The sequence below is a fragment of the Gymnoscopelus microlampas genome (genome assembly GCF_963454915.1).
Source record: "Gymnoscopelus microlampas genome assembly, chromosome: 10".
NCBI lineage: Eukaryota > Metazoa > Chordata > Actinopteri > Myctophiformes > Myctophidae > Gymnoscopelus > Gymnoscopelus microlampas.
Genome location: NC_139947.1, coordinates 38,402,011 through 38,425,522, shown reverse-complemented (window position 1 = coordinate 38,425,522; position 23,512 = coordinate 38,402,011). Strand labels below are relative to the sequence as shown.

At 41.9% G+C, this 23,512-nt stretch overlaps 1 protein-coding gene across 3 annotated transcripts in view; it reads left to right on the top strand.

Annotated features, from left to right (window-relative positions):
* Nucleotides 1-23,512, top strand: part of mgll (monoglyceride lipase) — a gene marked incomplete at its 5' end in the record, with an annotated part of 43,318 nt that overhangs the window by 4,090 nt on the left and 15,716 nt on the right. For all 3 annotated transcript variants that reach the window (XM_084069359.1, XM_084069358.1, XM_084069357.1), the window contains one exon: nt 17,605-17,711. In XM_084069359.1, the coding sequence (XP_083925485.1) occupies nt 17,605-17,711 (107 nt within the window). The remainder of the gene's footprint in view (nt 1-17,604; nt 17,712-23,512) is intronic.

The window sequence follows — 23,512 nt, the reverse complement described above, 5'->3', positions numbered from 1 at the left end:
TTGACTTTGCGTTTGCCTCATATTTATTTGATTTATTTTCTCTCACAATTTGCGTTCTGTGCTACTGCAACAGTGTTAAACATTTCATTACTGTATCTGTGAAGTCGATGCTGCTCTTGGCCAGGTCTGCCTGGGCAAGATCTCAAGCTCAGTGGGTCCACCTGGTTTAAATAAAACGTATAGAATAAGACACCAGAGCCTAGTGTACTATTGTCTAGCATTCTCTCATCTCTAACACGGATGTTTTCAGCTGTACAATATGCTGCAAAATCATATTCATTTAACCAGCCCTATTTTCAATTATATATCAAAAAATGTCACATTGCACATGAACATGTCACATTGCAATCCATTTTAGATCTGCTATTTTTGCTATTTAAAAAAAAATAATGCTTGCCATGCCCAAAATAGGGATGCCAGGGTGAAAATGGTTTAACTCACGGGGGAAATGTGTACACTCTTTAGAGTTTAATGAACTCTCAGGATTTTGCAGTGTATGTTTCTATTACATGCCCCTCTGCCCCTAATCTCTTACCCTAACCTCCCTCATCCATCGCACGCTTCCAACATGTGGTGGGAGGAACAGTATGAAATGCAACACACACCTAATAAAACAGAGTTACAGCCTGCCCTGCATGCACATGTGTATATGCATAAAAGGCAACAGCTTATGTCCACATGTCCTGGTCATACAGAAAGACATATATTGTGCACAAGCGCATACCTGTTTCCTGCAGAGGGAGTAAGAGAAAGAAAGAGATAATAACAGAGCTTGTACATACATACTGTATGAAGCATAAAGGCACAGCATGAGCATACCATAGTACTGTATGTACACGCATCATGCACACAGTGCATGCAGAGAGAGAGGTGCCAGACGAAAACCAGAAAACATCTGGATTCTAGTTTTTGCTGATCACAAACACACACACCTACAAATGTACACACACACACACACACACACACACACACACACACACACACACACACACACACACACACACACACACACACACACACACACACACACACACATACACACTGTGTATTTTTCTCCCAAATCATATCTCAGAGTTTACCTGAACTAGTGCGTGCGTGCGTGCGTGTGTGTGTATATCTTCCTGTGAGTGTGGAAGTGGGCTTTGTGGGTGATTCCAGTTTTGTGTATCTGTTGATGTCTGTCCATGTATACTTACAATTTGTGTGAGTTTTCATATGGGTATGTGATTGCTAGCTTGCAAGTGGATTTGTGTAGCTTATGAATGGAGCCTTTTGTTTTGTATGTCTTCTTTAATGGACTCTTGAGTCTGATACTAAAGTCGAACTGAGCTGAACTTTTGTTTTCAGCTGAGCTGACTGGTGGTGATAGATAGCTCTTTTTAACAGAGCAGGAAAACAGGTGCCACAAGCTCTGCAGCATGCCTGTGTGTGTGTGTGTGTGTGTGTGTGTGTGTGTGTGTGTGTGTGTGTGTGTGTGTGTGTGTGTGTGTGTGTGTGTGTGTGTGTGTGTGTGTGTGTGTGTGTGTGTGTGTGTGTGTGTGTGTGTCTGTCGCGACACAGACCCTAGTGTGTCACAAGTTTTATAGCTAGATCCTAGACATTGAATATGTTTACCATAACAAGGTAGCGCGTATGAGAGTTTTACTGCTTGGAGTGGACCACCCAGGCTTATGTTGTTAGAACCCATGGTGCTTAGGAGCTTTGAATCAAAGCATCCATGAAATGGAATGTGTTGTGTTAGGCTTCACAGTATGTTATGTTACAGTTTTGTTATTATACTATGTTCACCTGTGTCTTGTTCAGCTATAGTGTATTGTCATGTTATACTAACATAACATACTGTAACATGAACTAGTGTTACATTGCATTATATTGCATAACATTGTGCAAACATTGTATTCCCCAGCAGGTAGTAAATTAGCTTCTTCCAGTAATACCCTGTCAGACGTCATAACAACCGCAGAGCTCTCTGTGAAACCAGTAAACAAACCTCAAACACTGGCTTCTGTTTGTGCATGTTCTCTGTTGTTACTACCCTGCCCGTTTACTGATTACGTCTTTTGGTGTTTCAGGCATGAATGGAATTCTCTTGACACAAAACCACACAGTACTGCCCTGCTTTTTCTTTGTTGAACCAGGGTCTCTGTGGTCTAAAGTGGTTGGACCTGTCAGAATCACTTCTATGTGAAATTGCAGTCATAAATCCCTCAGAGGGAGGTTATTGTGCATATTCTATTTTAATTCAGGTCTTCATAAAATATTTTCTGTCCCTTCTGGTTCTGGCCTTTATCTACCTGTTTTCTTAGGGCTGTTAATGTATCAACCACACCTGAATGAGATGTACTGTAGAATTAGATTTAGTAGTTAAGTAGTAGATTTGTTAGTGGCTGTTCTCGCCGCTGTGCTAGCAACTACATTGGATTTAGACGTCACCAGACATATGGGTAGGGAGACATCGAGACTAAGTGAAATGCTATGTGAACTCTCCCTGCTCACTCATTTTGAGTCATAAAGAGGGGGATGACTAAAATGTCATCATTGTATTTTGATCTGGCTCAACCCTACATTACGCTCACTCACCCAGTCAAGTCAAATTAGCATTTCAATTTATTTTGTGATGCAGCATTTCAGAACCGTGGGAGAATGTCAAACCTGGAGCTCTGTAGATATGACTTAACCCCAAGCTTGCTACTTGGTATTTGGGATACAGTATACTGCATTGTGCAGTTGTTAATAACTTATCTATACCACCGCACTCACCGCTCACCTTTCTTGAGGCATGTCAAAATAAAACAAAAACATGTTCTTATTAATTCAGAGTGCGAGCCTCCCTGTTTTGATTTAATGAAGTCATGACTGAAATTTGAAATTCAGACGAGGTGACTGATGCCGTGTTTGAGAATGATCAAACAAAGCTGCTTCTAAAAACGGGTCCTTTTAACCCATTTAGACCTGAGGCCGATTCTAAAAAACACTCCTAAATCCTGACCTAAGTTTTCTGAAAAACTTCAAATATTTATTCAAAAATGACAACAAATGTATGTTGCTATATACTGTATACTATACATAGCAACAAGAACCCCAAAAGGGGTTCCCGTCCTGAAAGGTATAGTTACAAATAGGGGTTCCCGCCCAAAATGGGTTAAGGAACATTAATCTTTTATCACAAGTGTCATGATATTTCCCCCCCGTGGCTCTGGTTCCTGCAATGATAGCTGTTTGCCGTCGTCATCATGATTCATCAGTAGCAACATATCTATCTGGCATGCGTTTCCTCTTCTCACAAGTACAGTCACAATCATATTATACATATGCTGCTCAGTTACAAACACTGTCATCTTTCTTCACAGTAATCTTCATCATTATCACACCAACATCACCACCACTATCATCTCTTATCTTCAACATCAATTAGCTTCATCTCTGTCTCCATTAATGCCATCATCATCATCATCTTCATTTCCATCTCATGTATCATCATTTATCCTCATTGCCATTATCGAAATTAATCATCCCGATCAACTTATAATTATCATCACCCTTCAAGGTCTGCTACAGTGTGTTGTATGTAACCATGGTAACAGTCGGTCTCTTGCAGTGACAGGCCGACCTGACTGTTGACTCACTGACTTGTGACAGCAGTGGCCAGTTTGATGCCTGCTGAGTTTGTTTAGCAAAATACTGGAACGGAAATAATGTAGACTGCTTATTATTAATTGTCATGCTGGGCTGAATAGGGTGGCACCCACAAGAGATTGGTTTCGCAACTTTTGTTGGTGAGACAGACATTTCGGGAATGAGAAGGTGTTCTCGCTACTAGCACACTGCTGATTGCTATGAATCATATCAGCATGTGGCCCGGAGTCTGGGAGATGAGAAATAATTATTTGAGCTGACCAGAGTATTTGCATAACTAGGAAAAGGAGAGCCATGAAATGAAAAAATGGAATGAGCAATAACTGCACAGCGAAGACTAAAACAAACTTGAATGTAGGCTGTTATTGTACAGAGTTGGATAGTCCTATATTGTTTAGCTGCATTTAATGTTTCTGTAAGCTCAGCTGTTGATATGAAACGTAAACTGAGTTACTACGTTTTGTTTCATAATCAAAACACAAAATGGAGTTACTGTTAATTAATGCCACAATTTAGTATAAACCTTTTATGTCGAAATTTATGTTCACTTGAACTTGTGATTCATCTGGTTGGTTAGCCGAACCCCATGTGAATACACTTGAGTGTGCACAACATATAAATGTCTATTGCCATCACATAGGCAGACAGAGTGATTTTAGTTAGATTTTAATTCAAACTGAAACACACATGCTATTAACACACCTTCTTTCCATGAAATACAGTGACATTTTATTAATACACTCAGTTTAATCCAATTGATTGAAACACATTTTTGATTCAACTGTGAAATTAAATCCATTATTTAATTTACAGGATGATCTATTATTTAATTTGTTTTTGTCACAGAGGAAATGTCAACGCTACCTTCAGTTGATTGAGAAAAAAAATCTGCACATTCGGTCTATGATTGAAAATGCTAGGCGTTAGAAGTGGATCGATGACTGATTTATTGATCTGATCAGGACATTACTGTGGTACATGTACTTGCTTGATATAAGTTCAAGTCAAACACGAACAGTCACAGTAAAATGGATTTTGTGATATGGCCTGTGTCCTGAGCACCTACAATGGAAATGATAACAGTGTGATAAATTAGAAAGGGAAAGCATTGTGAAATGCATTCGTAGAATTCCGCTAGTAAATGTCAATATTTTGTCCAGTGGTCATGTGTGGTTATAACGGGGTCAAAGGTCAGGTGCTTCTGAAGGGCCCTTTCAATGGAACCAGGGAGTAGGTGAAAGGTATGTGGTTAGGGTGGAGGGGTCACTCCAATGATTGACAGATCTGTCAATAGATAAGCCATCTGTGGTTGCACATAACAGCCACCTGTGTGTGTGTGTGTGTGCGCGCGCACACACACACACACACACACACACACACACACACACACACACACACACACACACACACACACACACACACACACACACACACACACACACACACACACACACACACACACACACACACACACACACACACACACACACACACTGAGAGAGAAATGGAGAGATTGATTTTCTGTGGGGCTGTGAACCCACATTGGGATGAGTTTGTACACGCACGCTCACACTCACACTCAAATGAGCTCAGAGTCTGAAGAATCATATCACGTGTCCTCTCTGGTTTGCTATGTACAGTATAAACACAACTGTTTGTATACAGTACATAACCTGAAAACCCCACAGTGACAGAGCTCACTGTCTGTGAGTCTCTCTCTCTCTCTGACTCTCACACACACACACACACACACACACACACACACACACACACACACTGTTTTCTATGCGATGCGTTAAAACGTGTCTATTATCAGTGCGACCCCGCCGATCCAAGCGAGAGCGCAGGTGTTGTCACTCCCTTTACACATGTGAAAAGCCCTCTACAATCTACATAATGTGAATACATGAGGAAAAATAACATGCTCATTGGTTTTGTGACATGACTGAGACACACTGATGCACACACACTCACCCACACACGCACGCACGCACGCACGCACGCACGCACGCACGCACGCACGCACGCACGCACACACACACACACACACACACACACACACAGACACACAGACACACAGACACACACACACACACACACACACACACACACACACACACACACACATTCACACAAGCGTTTGAACATCTAAGTAGGTCATCATGCCAGTATTGATGTTTTAGCTGATGGAGTCTGGATTAGGCGTTTCTTTCTACTTTTAGAATCTCTCATTTCCCTCTTTCTCCCTGCCACTCTTTCACCCCTTATCAGTTAATCTGTCACTGTCGGTGTTGGTGTTTTTTTTTAAATGATAAGACAGCCATTTTGATATATTGGGCCAATGGGCCCTGTACTCATTTTTTTGGAAGAACATTTCTGTCTTTTCATGAAATACACTGAGCAGAGTAAGGCTGTGAACCCTTGTCGTTTTTTCACTGCTTCAGGGGAGATGTCAATGGAAGAGGTCAGCGAGGGTTAACCCCTCGCTGACCTCTTCCATTGACATCTCCATTGACATCTCCCCTGCTTTAACAGCAGGAATTTTAAGCTCTGAGAAAATTGAGACCCGGATTGGACAAATGAGGGTGAAACTCACCATTTTCTTACGCTAGTGGTAGATTCCTTACTGTTGACTTGCCAGAGTTAAGCTGGGACATTTGAAATGACCAATTTGTATAATATTTCATATACAGTATATATTGCTTGTTATGCTTTCATACTGTTCTTACAGGTTGTGTCTAGCCAGGGTGTGAGTTAACTCCTTGGCCTGAAGGCCTGTCTTTGATTGATCAACTTTGATCAATGGCCTCAGTACAATGTGGTCATTCCTGTTCTGACCAGGTGTTGTGTTGGCTGAGTTGTTGGTGACCAAGCTGGCTTGCTCCACCAAAAACATGTCCGTTTTTGGTGGAGAGTGGTGCGCTTAGCAGTAAGAGTAGATTAGTATTAAAAAGTGGAGGGGCCGGTGGAAACAACAGATCTTCAAGCTAACAACGCGTCGAGTCACGACGCGTTGTTAGCTTTTAGATCTGTTCAGCAAAAGTGTGACGTATATTGCGTCAGATGACTTGCGCGAACATTTACTGCGTCAAATATGAGCCAGTAAACAAATTCAAATGTATGGTAAACAATTAAAAGTAGCCTATGCAATGGCTACAGGCGTGACGGATTTTTCTGAGAAATTTGTTGGAGATTGGACATGTGGTCTGCTAGGCCGGCGGTCAACAAAGAAACAAATGCGGGTAAACAGGGCGTGGCTGCGGATAAACAGGGTGTGGCTTCTAAGGCAAATGTATATATATAAAGGGACTGTGAGAGACATGCAGGAGGCTTTTATGGAAGGATGGGCTGAGTGAGAGGACACAATAATAATCATTTAAGCATTCATCATTTCCATGTCAAGCCTCTAAAACAGCATTTTGTGCCACCGTCTGCCTCTGTCTGTGTCCCTCAGTCTCTCTTTCATGCTCTCTCATTCATTAGTGGCAACCACAGTCTTGTTCTTGTTCACCATTATTCTATAGCAGAGCAACCACAAGATTTGTCTCGCTACTCCTCACACAGGTTTTGTGGCACACACAGGAGTCATATGTCAAATCGACCAGCTTTGACTGTGAGTGGTGTGCTTGCATTTAGCTAAATTATATGTTTCATAGTTTAAATGATATAAATGAAAGTGAGTTACATAATGTGACAGCTTCGATTCAACTATTTTTCTCTAGGAAACTGTAAGGGCTAATGTTACCACACTTGGTAGAGAGGTTCTCAGTCCATTGACCTATGCAGGAAAAAATAATAACACGAGTTGGCCTCATCGTAGTCCATATACCATCTGGCTGAGTGGCTGTAATTGACTTCCAAATGGTGGGGCCTATTTTACATCATGCAATCATGAACAAAATGTCCAATCAGCCCCAAATTTGAATCACATGTTGATCTACTCAACCTTGCAGAAACATAATCATTTTCATTCAATTAGTTGCATTTACCTATGAACATCCAAACAACCACAAATTTGAATTGCATGTTGCGTTGCCCTTAACGCTATTTTTACCAGCGGATTCCTCGTGTCTCGATGGCCGTGTTGGGGCAACCACATTTGCAATTTCTCAGAACTGCACCTTTCTAGTTTCATTTTCTCCTTCGTTCTTTGCTCTTCTGTCTGTTCTGTTACACCCTTCACTTACCTCCAGACTGTGACACCTACAGTTTCTCTCTCTCTCTCTCTCTCTCTCTCTCTCTCTCTCTCTCTCTCTCTCTCTCTCTCTCTCTCTTATACTGAATATACCGGTATTACCTATTTATCTGCCAGGATCTTACTTTGTCTGATTGCTCTATCATGCACTGTTTTTCTCTTTAACTGACTCTGCTCTCACCCTCTCTTTCACTCTCTGTGTTATAGTCATACATTTTATTGTGGGTTCATCTATTTGTCTGGCTGGCTGTCTGGCTGTCTGTCTGCCTGTCTATGAGGGAACATAATTTAACTGCTGTTTGCCTTGTAGGCTCTGTCCACTCATTTATGTATATATTATGGAACATCGGTTGCGCGACATACAACTACAGTAAATAATGCAGTTGTGGGTGTTCAACGATACGATTGCAAATATACAACGTCATCTTACAGTAATACGCTGTCTGCCGATAACCACAAACTGTAGTGTAGGCCTGTTTGTCACATTTTCTTTCACATGTATCACTTCCTTTCTTAGTACCTCTCTCTCACCCTCAGATATTCAACCTCTTGAGCATTTCTCTCCGACTCTCTCTTACTCTCTCACGCACGCGCACGCACGCACGCACGCACGCACGCACGCACGCACGCACGCACGCACGCACGCACGCACGCACGCACGCACGCACGCACGCACACACACACACACACACACACACACACACACACACACACACACACACACACACACACACACACACACACACACACACACACACGCACACATAAACACAAATCCATATGCAGCTCTCAAACGCATTCAAGTACAGAACGTACGGTACATGAGCACACACATCAGGTCCCCTGGGCAGCCCTTCAAAGAAAGCACAGTAATCTCTCTCTATCTCTCTCACTCCCACTATCCATCACACACACACACACACACACACACACACACACACACACACACACACACACACACACACACACACACACACACACACACACACACACACACACACACACACACACACACACACACACACACAGTGATGTGGGGTGTTCTTCAAAGAGTGACCAGTGATCAGCATCTCTCTCTCTCTCTCTCTCTCACACACATACGCACATGCACGTGCACACAGAGACCGTGAGAGGAGAAAGCCTGACCATGCACTTCTGAACGGCTAAGTCTAGTAATCACATTAACATGCCAAGGTTCTGGACTACAGCTTGCTCTGATTACCCACACACACTCCTGTGGCGAATAATCATGTTGGGTACATGACTGTGATCAGACAGTGTGGACTAGATAACATATACTTTTTGTAATGCACAGTACAACCAGTAGATTGTATGATCTACAAGCTCTCAACACATTGCAGTGCTACAGTACACACTGACACAACACCAGCGCACAACTAAGTACAATTCAGACGTAAGAGTTAAGTAAAGTTCAGTTTCTATGCGGAAACTGAACAAGAGACAATGATACCGACAATGATAAACGTATAGGGAGTTGACAATCTAAGTCTGAAAACCTGTTGAGTGTGGAATACATGGACATTATGTTATTGACCTTGGTCCAGAGATATGGTGAAGAGTGCATGATTCCTATATTAATGGAATACATAGTGGTGCCATTTATGTTTTTGACCTATGACAAAGTTGAATAATAACAATAACAGGTTATCTACAAACTCACAATGCTTTGTTGTGAGGTTGTAGATCTGCTATTTTTAGTGAGCGACACCAGCGTGCAACTTAGGATAAATCAGGCATAACACATATACTGCATGAAGAAGGTAGTGCACGCACATCCATGGCCCAGGTGCAAGACAAGCAGCAGTATCACAAAAGGAAGTAGAGTCTGCACACTGGAAATACTGAAAAAGCTCAGCTTTTTCACTTAGATCACTTAGATCTTCATCAGGACGTATACGCACATGTCCTGATGAAGATCTAAGTGATCGAAACGTTGACGCAATAAAATACTGCAGAACTTTTTCAGTATTTCCAGTGTGCAGACTACTTCCTTTTATAAAACATATACTGACCTCAGCAAAATGTCAGATGATTGTGAAACAGTCATCAGTAGGTATAAATATAAGGGCTTTGAGGTGCTCGGCCGTTGCTTTTGTGGACCAGCTTAGCCTTGGACTAACTTGCATCGCCTAACCTGCAATGAACCTGTGGATGTATTGAACTCTGTTGGAGTCGTTCATGTATTCATTTTATCATACGTTTTTGCATATAATATCAATGTTGATTCATGAGGAATAGTGTTTGAGAAGACCCAGGGGTGTCTACCCCACCCAGGGCGTTTCTCACAACATAACAGCACAGAGAAGTGATACAGGAAGCCATGTTTAGAAAGCAAGGATATGGTTTGAGATTTTAACGCATGAGGTCTATTGGCTGGTAGGCCAGCTCTCCAATATGATAGATAAGTATTTGAATGATTTGAATAATACAACATTGAGATACTATATTGACAACAGTTCAACAGTGTAAATGGAAAATGATTTACCTAAACCATCTTTCCATCTCTCTGTTACTTCCCCTTGTTGTCAGTAAACAAAGTTGTGCACTTGCACAATGGGAGATGGAGCATAATAATGAAAGATCTGTATCCATAATTTTGTGTGACATGTGGTCACAAACTTAACATCAGTCAGTTCCGCTGTATTCATGTTTCAGGCACTTTCTGCCTCAAGGACAAACTCATAAACTCTGGTCACTCCACAGTTTGGATAGTGTTAATGTTAGACATTGTGATCCTACTCACCAGCTTGAAATGTTGCTAATTCAGCACCGAAGAGTATAAGACGTTACCTCAAATAACAAAAACCCAGTTCAAATGGGAAGAGATGGGACATTTTAAAATGTCCCCTAAAAATGAGCAGCCATTTTGGAAAAATATTAAAAGAATGAGACAGCCTGTCAACAATTTCCTTTCAGATACTTCTAGCAGTTGTACTCATGGATGAATTCTACCCTTAAGCAACATTCACATTCCAAAATGGCAGATGAATCACTTATGTTAGGAAATGTAAATATATGTAACACATGGTAAAAGAGTAGAATATTTGACCGCTGTGATTGTTTGACTTTGTACCAGAGAATAAATCTTTCTTGTTATGAAGTATGTAAGCACACCACTTAGGACAGTGGTTAAGTCACTGAACTGAGTCCAAAAAATAAGTGATATTTTCTTTTCATCTGTCACAGCCTGTGGTACTGGGAACATTACTAGTGCACACATAAATAACTTGGTTCCTTGGATGAGAACATCAACTTTCAATGCTAGTGAAATGTATTTGGACTAAATAAGCATGCGAGTCCCATGTGAAAGACATTTCCATCACACTGAGATTTCTCCTCTCAGTGGAGGGCAGGAAGATAAGAGGCAGTGGTGGAAAAAGTACTCTATTATACTCTAGTATTTGTTTTACTTAAGTTAAAGTATCAATACTGCAATGTAGAAATACTCTGACAAGTAAAAGTCTGGATTTCAAAATTGACTTGAGTAAAAGTACAAAAGTACTGGTATCAAAATGTGCTTAAAGTACCAAAAGTAGAAAGTACTCATTATGCAGAATGTCCCCTTTCAAGTTTTCAAATGTATAAAATGTATGAGAATCTTTTGAAAATAGCAGACCTACAAGCTAACCCGTCTGTCTGTGTCCCTTTTGTGCCCATATATGGAGAGCTCTGTATCTGTGAAACTGTCAACCTGTGAAACTCACTTGTAGCAACACGTGGTTAAGGCTTGAGAAAAATCATAAAAGAGTGGAACTCAGCACCAGTAGCCAGTTCCTGGTGTTTTGTTAGTCCCTTTGTAAGTTCCCAGTTCCTTGTATGTCAAATAGTTAAAATGTTCTTCTATTTTCCCCCGAATGTTATTCTATTTTTGCTAGACATTCCCAGAATAGGAATGCTAGGGTTCATTTGGTTAATTAATCTCTTAAAATGTACACATTGACCCTTAAGGATTTTCTTTTACTGTGTGGTTTTCAGTTCAAGGGACAGTCGGTGTTTCTTTAAGGTTGGTTGTGCCAGTGGCTTTACCAGCGCCGTCATGGGGTGGAATTAAGCTTATGATCAGTTTCACATGGCATCTCCCCACTGCGTGGCCCCTCCATGCTGTCCCACTCCACTGTTAACCCCGCGTCACCAGACTTCCCACATGGAGGAAAGCCTTGTTTTCATTCCATCTGACCACTGTGATCCGGTCTAGGCCACGCCTACTCTATAAATCTAGAAAGTGGTTTCCGGTTGGCACTGCATTATTTTTGTTCTCCCCGAATCAAGTAGTATATTTTACCAAGAGATTATTATACCAGACGAAACGATTATACCAAACTATTCAAATCATAACGCCTCTGGCCGAGGGGTTTCCGGGGTTTGTCTGATGACACAAAGTTATATCCGCTCTAGACCGGATCAGAATTCTGCAAAACAAGTTGATCCCAGTCTACTCCACTCTCAGTAAAGCAGAGATAATCCTTAAGAAAATAATTAGGCGATAATTCATTAACACACAATGAGTGTTTTTTTCAGGGTCAGTCCAACTGAGAAATGCAGGCCGTCTTTTGTTCCACTTTATGGAAGGTACTTAATGTAGGAGGCTAGGGGCCTCTGGTGTTTGGCACAGTGAGGGAGTTGAATTAAGCATGGGAGTGTCCATTCAGCATCTTGTTAAGGGGATTAACGTCTTGGCTTGGTTTTAGGCTCTGCAGCTACCAAGTATGGCTTTGGCTCAGGCTAGTAGGTCTATGCCCCCAAAACAACCCACCCCTGTGTGTGTGTGTGTGTGTGTGTGTGTGTGTGTGTGTGTGTGTGTGTGTGTGTGTGTGTGTGTGTGTGTGCGTGTGCGTGCCTGTGTGTGTGCGTTCGTGTGTGTGTGTGCATGTGTGTGCGTGCGTGTGTGTGGTTCTTTCGGCTGTTATGGCTGGGTTGTAATAAGAATGGCTGTTTGCCGCGGCTTTTCGGAGAGGAAAACATCCTGGGAGATGGACTGGTTTCCAGTTCCCATGCGAGGTGGTGGGGGTGGGGGGAGAGATGGAGAGAGTTAATGAGAGGCAGGGAGAAGGAGTAAAAGAGGGTGGAGGAAGTTCGGGAGCAAAAACTGATAGTTGTAATAATTAGAGCAAACAGAGCGAGAGGGAAAAGTGTCAGAGAAATAGAGAGTAGTGGTAATTGAATTAAAAGTAGTGACATCAGAGAGAGAGAGAGAGAGAGAGAGAGAGAATGATGTAGTAAATGGAGATGTCTGTGAGGGAGAGGTACAGGTAGAAAGAAGACAATGTGAAGAGTATGAGAGAAACTGAAAGAAGCAATGAGGAAGCTGGAGAGAGACAGAAAGACATACATTGAGAAAGATCAGTTAAAGAGCTGAAAGAGTGAGAGAACAAATTAGCCTCGTCACACTATAACTCTCTACCCCCAGGCTGTGTCACACAGTGTTCCTTACATGGCACTGAGTTTGGCTCATAGAAGTTCTACTGACCCATGTACATCACAGTCACACAAAGACAGTCTTTCACACATACACACACACGCACGCACGCACGCACGCACGCACGCACGCACGCACGCACGCACGCACGCACGCACGCACGCACGCACGCACGCACGCACAGTTGCACAGTTGCACAGTTGCATGTACTGTACACGCATATTACACAAACCACCAACGACACACACAGACAGCATGTGTGGAGACAGCATGAGCCACAGTCTCTGGATTTATAAGAGGAGAGAGAGAGAGAGAGGAGGAGGAGAGGACCGGGAACTAAATGATTTACTAATGAAGCTTGATGAACCGCAACTCTCCTTATTCTTCTCTCAGCCTCCTCTCTCTCTCTCTTTCATCCTGTATCATTTCTCTGAGTTCTGTCGCTGAATACATTGAGGCTAATGGTCTTCCAGTGATGATTGGAGCTTTTAGCCGTCTCCTGAAGGCTTTGTGTTGCAGAAAGGTTTCAGCACTACAGAGATGTTTTGTGCATCTACACTCACATTTGCATTTTAATGTGGTGTGTGTGTGCGTGCGTGCGTGCGTGTGTGCGTGAGTGTGTATTTGCACGCGCATTTATGTCTCTGTTATCCCTCTATGCCGTTCTCCTCTTCATTCTGCCTGTGCTCTCTCTCTGTGTGTGTGTGTGTGTGTGTGTGTGTGTGTGTGTGTGTGTGTGTGTGTGTGTGTGTGTGTGTGTGTGTGTGTGTGTGTGTGTGTGTGTGTGTGTGTGTGTGTGTGTGTGTGTGTGTGTGTGTGTGTGTGTGTGTGTGCGTGTGTGTATGCGTGGGTGGGAGGCTGTATGGAGTTGGCTGAGGAGTGGTATTGTTGAAGTGCTGCATATCCCCACCACTGCACAGTAAAATGTTCACTTAAATGAGAGTGTACCAATCGCCCCAAATGGGTCCATTTGGGACGATTGTTACATGAACACTATAACAACAGTAACAGTTAATTGAACACTGAATATTTTTACCTTGTGGATTTTACTTTGTTTGAAAACTAAATGACTGTAAAAAAATGTTTACAAAAATGGGTGCATGTGGGTCCATTTTTACACTCTTTTGTGTTAAATTAACACGGGATCTACAGGAGAATGTGTAGCCCAAATAGCACAAAAAACACTCAAGTGTTGGAACTGTACAATTGTACAATATGTAGTACAGTTTGCAACAGTTTGCTTATACACACTGTGGAAGTCACTCATTCATACAAGTACAAACAGCGTTGGTGTGACATGCTCCGAGACTGTGCTAACAATAACAATAACAACAACATATGATACAGGGTAAAAAATATGATACAGTATAAGAAAAAACACTTTTGCTGAATATGAAGTGGGTTCAATTCCGACTGTAGACCCGTGTTGCATGTTCTTCCCTCTCTCTACTGTCCTGTCTAAATAGTTTTTTTTTTTTTTTATAACATTGGTACCACTGATCTCAGTTCTTCAGGGGTGTGATAGCTGATATCAGTTCAGCACGGGTCTGATAGTAGGCTCACAGACAGAAGGTGTTGGAAGGTGTTTTGGGCCACAGTAGTAGCTGCATTTTGTGGCTTTTAAATGTCAAAGATAATAACGTAGCGTTTTAGGTTTCATATGAGCAAAAGAAATTGCACCTGTAAATGGTTGGAAGTCACTGGACTTGTAGGACTGTAGCAATCATATAAATCACACAACTTCCTGTGCTTTTGTCAAGCCAGGACATAAACGTATTCTTAGTTTCACCACTCCTCTCCTTGGTTTTAGTATAATAACATCTATGTTTACACTAGAGGGTTGACCCTGACAATTATGTATTTGTTTTTTCACCCAAAGGGTCACACAAAGCAGTAGCAGAATGAACTTTATTGTCAACATTACTAGAGAGCCAAACCACGACCTGGAGAGTCACCTGATTCCTGATTCCGGACAGGACAGGACAGAGCACCACAGTCTTATGCTGCTGTATTGTGTTAGTGTAATGTTCAGATGTTAGACTTATTGTTTCATAATAAAAATCACACCCAGTGTGTAGTGAGCGGTGTGGTCATCACAGTGATGGAAGCTCACTTTTTTTTTAAAGTTTTTTTTTTTTAAGTGCATAGTCCTATTTATAGGTTATTCATTTCATCATGTGTCTCGCTAGCCAATCACAGTGCTGAATAGAGTCAGCCAATAGAGTCAGCCAATCACAGCACAGCTAGGAGTGTACTAATGTAGAGGGGTGTGCTATTATGAGCCAATCACAGTACAGCGAAGGGTGTACTAATGAGGTGTCCCAACCCCACTTATAGGAGCGGCTACACCGCTCAAAAATGCATGGGAATCGGATTAATATTTTTGCTCCGTGATCTATTCTCCTATCCTCAGATGAGCTTCGATGACTGTATGAATGCATGTTTTCTTTGTGTTCCGGTGAGCTGCATTTTGATAGATTTCCTCTGAATCTGTTCCTAGTTACATGGGCTATGAAAACAGGGGTGTGGTGGAATGTATGGATAAACAGATGGATGTTGTCCTTAATCTCTGGCTATACAGGATGCAGGAGAGTTGTATTATGCTTATAGGCGAGTGGCCTCTGCCCTACTCATCTCCAGGGTTAGGGAAGGAATCAGTTAGTATCCCAATGATGTGGCAGCACCTTCTCTACAGACTTTCCAAATCCTGGGTCAAGTGTTTTGGGAGGCCAGACCAAACAGGAGAAGCGTATTAAAGGACTGGTTTGATAAAGGTCACGTATATATCTGGGTCAGCACATCAATGGGGACTAGGGGAGCCGTGCTCGTTTGGCGATACTTAGATAATGAACCCTTGGCTGAGCCTTTTTCAGCATGAACTGAACTTGTGCAGGATCTTGTCTAATACCTTCCTAAGAGGAGGTATTGGTCTGTTTTGAGGCTCCCTAAGACTAATAACCATGTCCTTTGTTTTCACCTTGTCCTTTGCTATCTCCACCATGTCAGATTAAAATCTTTACAACTCCCCATATATGCTCGGCCATTTATGCCAGATTAGATTTTCCGCCACTTTTATGCTAATATGCTTTCAAAAGTTTGCGGGCCCTGGGTAGGCAGCCCGGCCTGGCGGAGACCAGTGCTCCGAAGAGTGCACTTTTCTTGTATTTTTCATTCAGCCCACTGACTACGACATACTGCATATACTTTACATTGCTGTCAACCATTTTCCAAAGTATGCCGTGGTTTGTTTGGTTTTCCATGAAGCCAATTTCAGTACGGTATGAAAATAAACTTGCAGAGACTTGAGATAAGTAGGTAATCCATCATTATTATATTATCTTTGTGTTTTAATACATTTTAAAACACAGATTGATTTGAAAAGTCTAGACAAAAATAGTCCCTGGAGAACAGATTGATTTATGAACAAAACTCAAGCGTCCATGATTCATATCCATTACATCCATGACCATTCAATGATGTTTAGATAATATTGACTCAATTATTAAGGCACATTTGGTAACGTTTTAATACAGGTAACTCAGGAGAAAATGTAAACAAATATGAAATCTAAAAATAAAACATTAATGGGAAAATGGCCTGTGTTTATGTACAATATGTGGCCAAAGATGTGAATAGACACTGGCATAAAATGATGTCCGTATGGTCTTTTAAAGTTAATGCAGTTCAGAAGTTTGCCTACTGAATATAAAATGTTTGTTCTTCTGCAATTAAAAGATCCATTCACTGAATATCTTTGCATTTTATCATTCTCATTTTTGCACTGGACCTGGTTGTTGGTGTCAAATACCTTAAAGATCTATGCTATCCCATAAACTTCCCATAACATCTCCCACCTGTCAACAGTTGCAACTACTGTTTGAAGTTGATGTCCCAATCCTTGCCTGAATCATTCACACTTTTGCATGTTCTCCTGCCCCTCCAAACTATTCCACAGTTCCACCATCTCTCATCCAGTCTCCTGATATTTAGACTTTGCGTACCATATTACCGTATTGAAATATCCATTGGTTTTAGTTTTTATTTAGTTTTCCGATTTGGTGTTTGATTTCCGTTTAGTTAAATTAAATGGTTTTAGAAATTTAGTTTTAATTTAGTTTCAATTAACCAAATAATTTGCATCTATTTTTTTGTTTAGTTTTAGTCTTCTTTTTAGTTAACTATAATAATCAACCGGTCCTGCACTGACAGGAGCTGTCTCTGCCTCTGCCTTGATAAACTCCACCAAGACATTTTCTTTTTCTAGTGTGTGTGTTGCTTTGTTTGTTTGTAAGTACCGCACTTGGATTAACTTTGCTCATTATTTCTCTCCTCTCAGGGCTCTGGTCTATGTGGCCCACGGGGCAGGAGAGCATTGTGGACCGTATGATGAGATTGCACAGAGACTGAAGGAACTGTCACTGTTTGTGTTCGCACATGACCATGGTGAGTGACACGCACGCATGCAAGCACATACGCACGCACGCACGCACTGACATACAATCACACACATGCACAAAGTATGCATGCACACACATAAACAGACAAACAGGCTCAGACTCATAAGAGAAGAAAACTATGCAAAGAACAAAAACATGCAAAAGGACAAGGACATGGAGTTTCAGACACACTGACTCACAACACACCGTCCAAGTACGATAGTAGTGCTTCAAAGAGCAGCAGCAATTCTTCTCTTTCTGTTCTCCTCTGATATAAAGCTTTATGCATCATTAATAGCTGAAAAACTAAGCCTTCTTATGAAAATTAATTAGGTAAAAGGCTCTCTTGTTCTTCCACTGTGTGTGTGTGTGTGTGTGTGTGTGTGTGTGTGTGTGTGTGTGTGTGTGTGTGTGTGTGTGTGTGTGTGTGTGTGTGTGTGTGTGTGTGTGTGTGTGTGTGTGTGTGTGTGTGTGTGTGTGTGTGTGTGTGTGTTAAATAGCCCTATACACTGGCTATTAAAAAAAAAGGTTTGTTCATTTGGGAGTCCTTGACGTGACGAGAACCACTGGTCTATCGTACCTCTTACCTACTTATCGTCGTAACGTTTTTCAGTGTTGTTCACCTTTCTCCCACTTGACATGTGATGATTCAAACAGAGATTGGCTCAAAGTATAGCTGTATGCAGGGGGGGGGGGCAGAAGTAGGTTGTAATCTTTACTCACACTGCTTATAATATATTATTCCAGTTCACACATCTACTTTTAAGGGCAGATGTGAGCCTTGGTGTGTGTGTGTGTGTGTGTGTGTGTGTGTGTGTGTGTGTGTGTGTGTGTGTGTGTGTGTGTGTGTGTGTGTGTGTGTGTGTGTGTGTGTGTGTGTGTGTGTGTGTGTGTGTGTGTGTGTGTGTGTGTGTGTGTGTGTGCGTGCGTGCGTGCGCGTGCACGTGCGTGTGTAATGCATCTACATGGCAATCTTCTCACTTGTTTTAGTTGAGGAGCTTAAGTTCAAACAATGGCAAGGTGACTAGATCTACTTTTGCTCCCATTTCACTGAAACCCAAACTTGACCCTCACAGAGGGGTGCTGAAACACAACCTCTTGAGAACCAACCTGACTGGTTTGGTATAAAAAGCTCACACTCAAAAACCATTCATCTACACTTACTGTGTTCCTTTAACAAAGACGGTCGACAGTTAATCTAGAAGCGCTTCGCTGCCAACAGTGGAAGAGTATGGATTTCCTGGACACCTCCCAGGAGTTCAATGCTGTGCCAGGGGTTGAATGAAAATGATTGTACAGTCATGCTCTGTGATCATTTCTCTGTACATAAGGAGAGAACAAGAAAAAGATTATGATGTGAATCTGATAATATTAGATGCATTGGCATTTTCAGTGGGGGCGGCTGATGACTCGTGGAGCCTGGCTTTGTTTGTGACTCTGCAAATGTCACCATGGAAAACTAGAACAGCTCCTTGTAGACTCTGCCCCCTCTCTGTCTGTCTGTCTGTCTGTCTGTCTGTCTGTCTGTCTGTCTGTCTGTCTGTCTGTCTGTCTGTCTGTCTGTCTGTCTGTCTGTCTGTCTGTGTCTCTCCTCTGTCTGCCTTCCATTCTCTGTCTCCTCTCTCTTTGCTCACTTTCATACTGTTTCATCAGCAGACACAGTAGCTGGTTTTTCTGTTGTCAGTTGTCTCTGTTTTACCTCCCAAATTGGTTTAGACAAGAAGTTGAACATAACAGTTGGACACCTGCCAAAATGGATGCTAGAGAAACATCATTCACCAGCCTCTACTGCAACGTCCTATCCTGCTATACATCATAATGCAGCACAGTATATATTGAATATTGAAATCTTAACATTTTATAATGCTTTGACAGCTCAAGTATTGTTGTGCTGTGCAGAATCTCTGGCTTAGAAAGCTTACATTTTTTTTTAAATAGAATAATGCAGAGAGAAAAATAAATCACTACACTTATACATTCAGTAGTTAAAGGTAGAGTAAGTGATATTTGTGGGTTAAAACCAAAAGTTAGCCCTATATTCATTGCTATAGAGTGTTTGGTCATTAACAGGGGTCTCCCCATCTCTCCAGCTCTTTAATAAACAGAAAATGCATTTTCAGCTGGATGGCCAATTTCATCCAATCAGGAGAGAGTACCCATTTGTCAGCTTCAATTTGATAATGTTGCAGTTAAAAAATGGTCTGCTTATTTCTTTATGTCATCACTTCCAATTTCAGTTGTTTATCCTGTATCCTGAACGAGTTCTCTCTCCTGATTGGATAAAATTGGTATCCCAAACTGAAAATGCATTTTGTGTTTTCTAAGCTGGAGAGACGGGTAGACCCCCATTACTTAAACACTCTATAGCAATGATTACTATCAGAATATAGAGCTATTTAACACTTATTTTAACAAATAATGATAATAATGATCCACTCATGGAATCTTTAAATTCTTTTTAAGTTTTCCCTTCGCAGAACATTTGTGAATTCTTACACACCACTTAATTAGTGGAAAACAGATAATGATTCAATGTGTTACTGACTTTTGTCTGCAGATAAAAAGCTCAAAGAAAGTGTGTTAATTATCAGGGAATTTAAGGTTTTAAGTGATGAGAAATGTTTGATTGGTCAGGTTGTTATGGAGGAAGAGGGGAGATAGCACTGAGGTTTAACTAGGTGTGCATGTTTGTGTTCCGTTTGTTAGGGGTTGCTTGGATGTTGTTTTTGTTACTGTAGACTTGTATTTGTCCAGTGAAAGCCAGAGATAAGATTTGTATCATAACACAATGGCTTACAATGACGTCAAAATCATCTGTTCATTAGCTCACTCGAACAACACACAGAATCCACACACAGTTGTGTGTGTGTGTGTGTGTGTGTGTGTGTGTGTGTGTGTGTGTGTGTGTGTGTGTGTGTGTGTGTGTGTGTGTGTGTGTGTGTGTGTGTGTGTGTGTGTGTGTGTGTGTGTGTGTGTGTGTCTTGAGTTGTACAGTATATCCCTCAATGAAAAGGTAAACCTCCAATAAACCTTGTTCTGGAAATTACACTGGGCTCAGCCCAATTTGATTAGATTAACATCACACTACATCAAAAGACTTGATCAAGTACCACTTTGTCCCCCAATGTCAGTTGATTAACGCGGGGAGAACTAAAGAAAATTGAAAAATGATGATGTGGAATTCTAAACTCTACATCTTCATTTGAACAGATGGAAAATTTTAAATGGAACAGTTCACACAAGGGGATCAGTCCCTCTCTTGACGGAGACTGTCTGTCAGTATGTCCGTGTGTCTGTGAGCAGCTAATCTGCGGCACCGTTGGACTGATGGGTGTAAAACTTTGCACGCACACTCTCAGTAGGCCAAGGAAGAACATCTACCTCTTTCAAATCGGCCTCATGGTGGGGCTATAACAGGGCCTTTCATGTTTTGGCCTTTAACTCTTGAACTGTACGTCGCACAGTCAATTTCCCTGAATTCCGTGGCTCATGACGCAACTCCCGATAGACGCCACGCCCATTTCTGCCTGACAAGATTTTCCGGTATTTTGAGTTTTCTTCAAAACACACTTTTTGTTACTACATTGTCCAAAACTCACACAAACTGTTAAACATTATCTTTGGAGTCATGTGATCAAACTATATAAGTAAAAATATTCAGATTCCATTCCAATTGGCTATGACTGCCTAAAAGGCATTTCAGACGGGGAGAGATTGACGCGCCTACTAATGCATTTTCAATGCGAGGCGAGTGACTATTTGGGAGGCGCGGTCAATGTGAAGGGAGGAACGGGAAGCGGGTACGATCCCGTGAAATTTTCCCGCGACAAACGCTGGATTGTGATCAGTTTTGGCTGAACGCCTGCCGTCTGAAAAGCCCTTAACAAAGTTTGTGGGCCCTGGGTAGGCAACCCAGTCTGGTGGAGAACTTTTCTTGTTTTCACTGTGGTAGAATTAAAACATAACAGAGGCTCCAGGACATGTTGTCGTTGTTTTTAGAAGAACGGCTGTCGCTGGCGGAGAACTGTTTCGACTCAGGGCTTAATGGAATCCCTGTGGGGAGGATTAACCACCAGCAATTGCTTTTCACCCTGCAGATTTGATAGAGAGAGGAACTGCATTCACCACTGTGTGTGTGTGTGTGTGTGTGTGTGTGTGTGTGTGTGTGTGTGTGTGTGTGTGTGTGTGTGTGTGTGTGTGTGTGTGTGTGTGTGTGTGTGTGTGTGTGTGTGTGTGTGTCTCTCTCTGTGTGTGTGAAAGGGACTGAGAGCAAGAGGGCTTGTGGTTTGATGTGTGTGTGTTTGTTTGTGTGTTTTGTACAGAATAATAGTGTCTCTACCAGGATGTATGGATGAGTGTTGGTGGTCATAGTCCATATTGATCACAGTTCATGCTGGTTCATTCATCACTACTGCCTTCTTGTACAGTACATTGATTTCAGCAGTGATGCTGGCTGAAGTATTGACCTGGAGGAACCCCACCCCCCCCCCACACACACACACAAACACAAACACGCACGCACACACGCACGCACACACACACGCACACACAATGGTGTGTGTGTGGGGGGAGGGGTATTTGTATTACTAAACTTGTGAGGTCCCACAACTGTAGTATAATTTATAAATAGATGTGTGTTACTTATGTTTTAAAAATATGTTTTTGAGTTCACGGTTACAATTAGGATAATATTACTCATTTATAAATGTTTTGATTGCCTTATTAATACCACGGGGGAAATTCAGGTTTTTCAGCTTCACCCAGTTGATTGCTGCTCAGGTGAATATGATGAGTGCGCGTGGGGGAGCAGAAGTGTCTTGCTCGAAGACACTTGCGACACATAGACGAGGGCTGGGAGGCGAACCGGTGACCTACTGATTACCAGACGACCTCTCTCTACCCATTAAGTTACGGCCACCCTAAAAGATTCAGGTTGGGGGTAGGATTAGACATTTAAGGGTTGTGGTTAGGGTTGGAGTTATGGTGATTTATACTTAGTTGCACGTTGGTATAGCACACCAAAATAGTAGATCTACATGCTCACAATGCATGGTAGCGCAACACATTGTGAGCTTGTAGATAAGCTTTTTTTGGCACACAACATATTTTTAAATGGTATTTATAAAATTGCTATCCTAAAATGTTGATATCCTCCCATGTATAGTAATGGAAACGTGTGTGTTTTCATGTTTGTGCTTAAGGTTGTGGTCGAGAGAGAGAAATAGAGGGTTAGAAAATGGGAAATGGTGTGCAGCCGTGAATGCATGTGTGAGAGAGTTAGAGATGGGCGACATGCAGGAGTGAATGACAGAGGATGAGGGAGGGAGGAGTAAACAACAGCTAGAGAGACAGATAGAAAGATAGATGGCCAAAGAGAGAATGCGTGAACTGCACATGTTGTGAATGTTTAAGTGTCGTATTGTCGCCATGGTAACTCACCTCACCTCTCAGCCACTGCTATGGCAAACACACACACACACACACACACACACACACACACACACACACACACACACACACACACACACACACACACACACACACACACACACACTATTTCTATAGGCACACATTACCGCATGCATGCACAGATATTTGTGCACAAACACACCACTTGATATATGCAGGAATGCACACACATTCTTATACAGTACATGTACAGTACGTACTAATACTCCTCTATACACACCTACAAACACACACACACACACACACACACACACACACACACACACACACACCCTTACAGAAGAATGATCTAGGAAATGACAGACATGCACTTACATTCACATTTGTGCGAATAAAAGC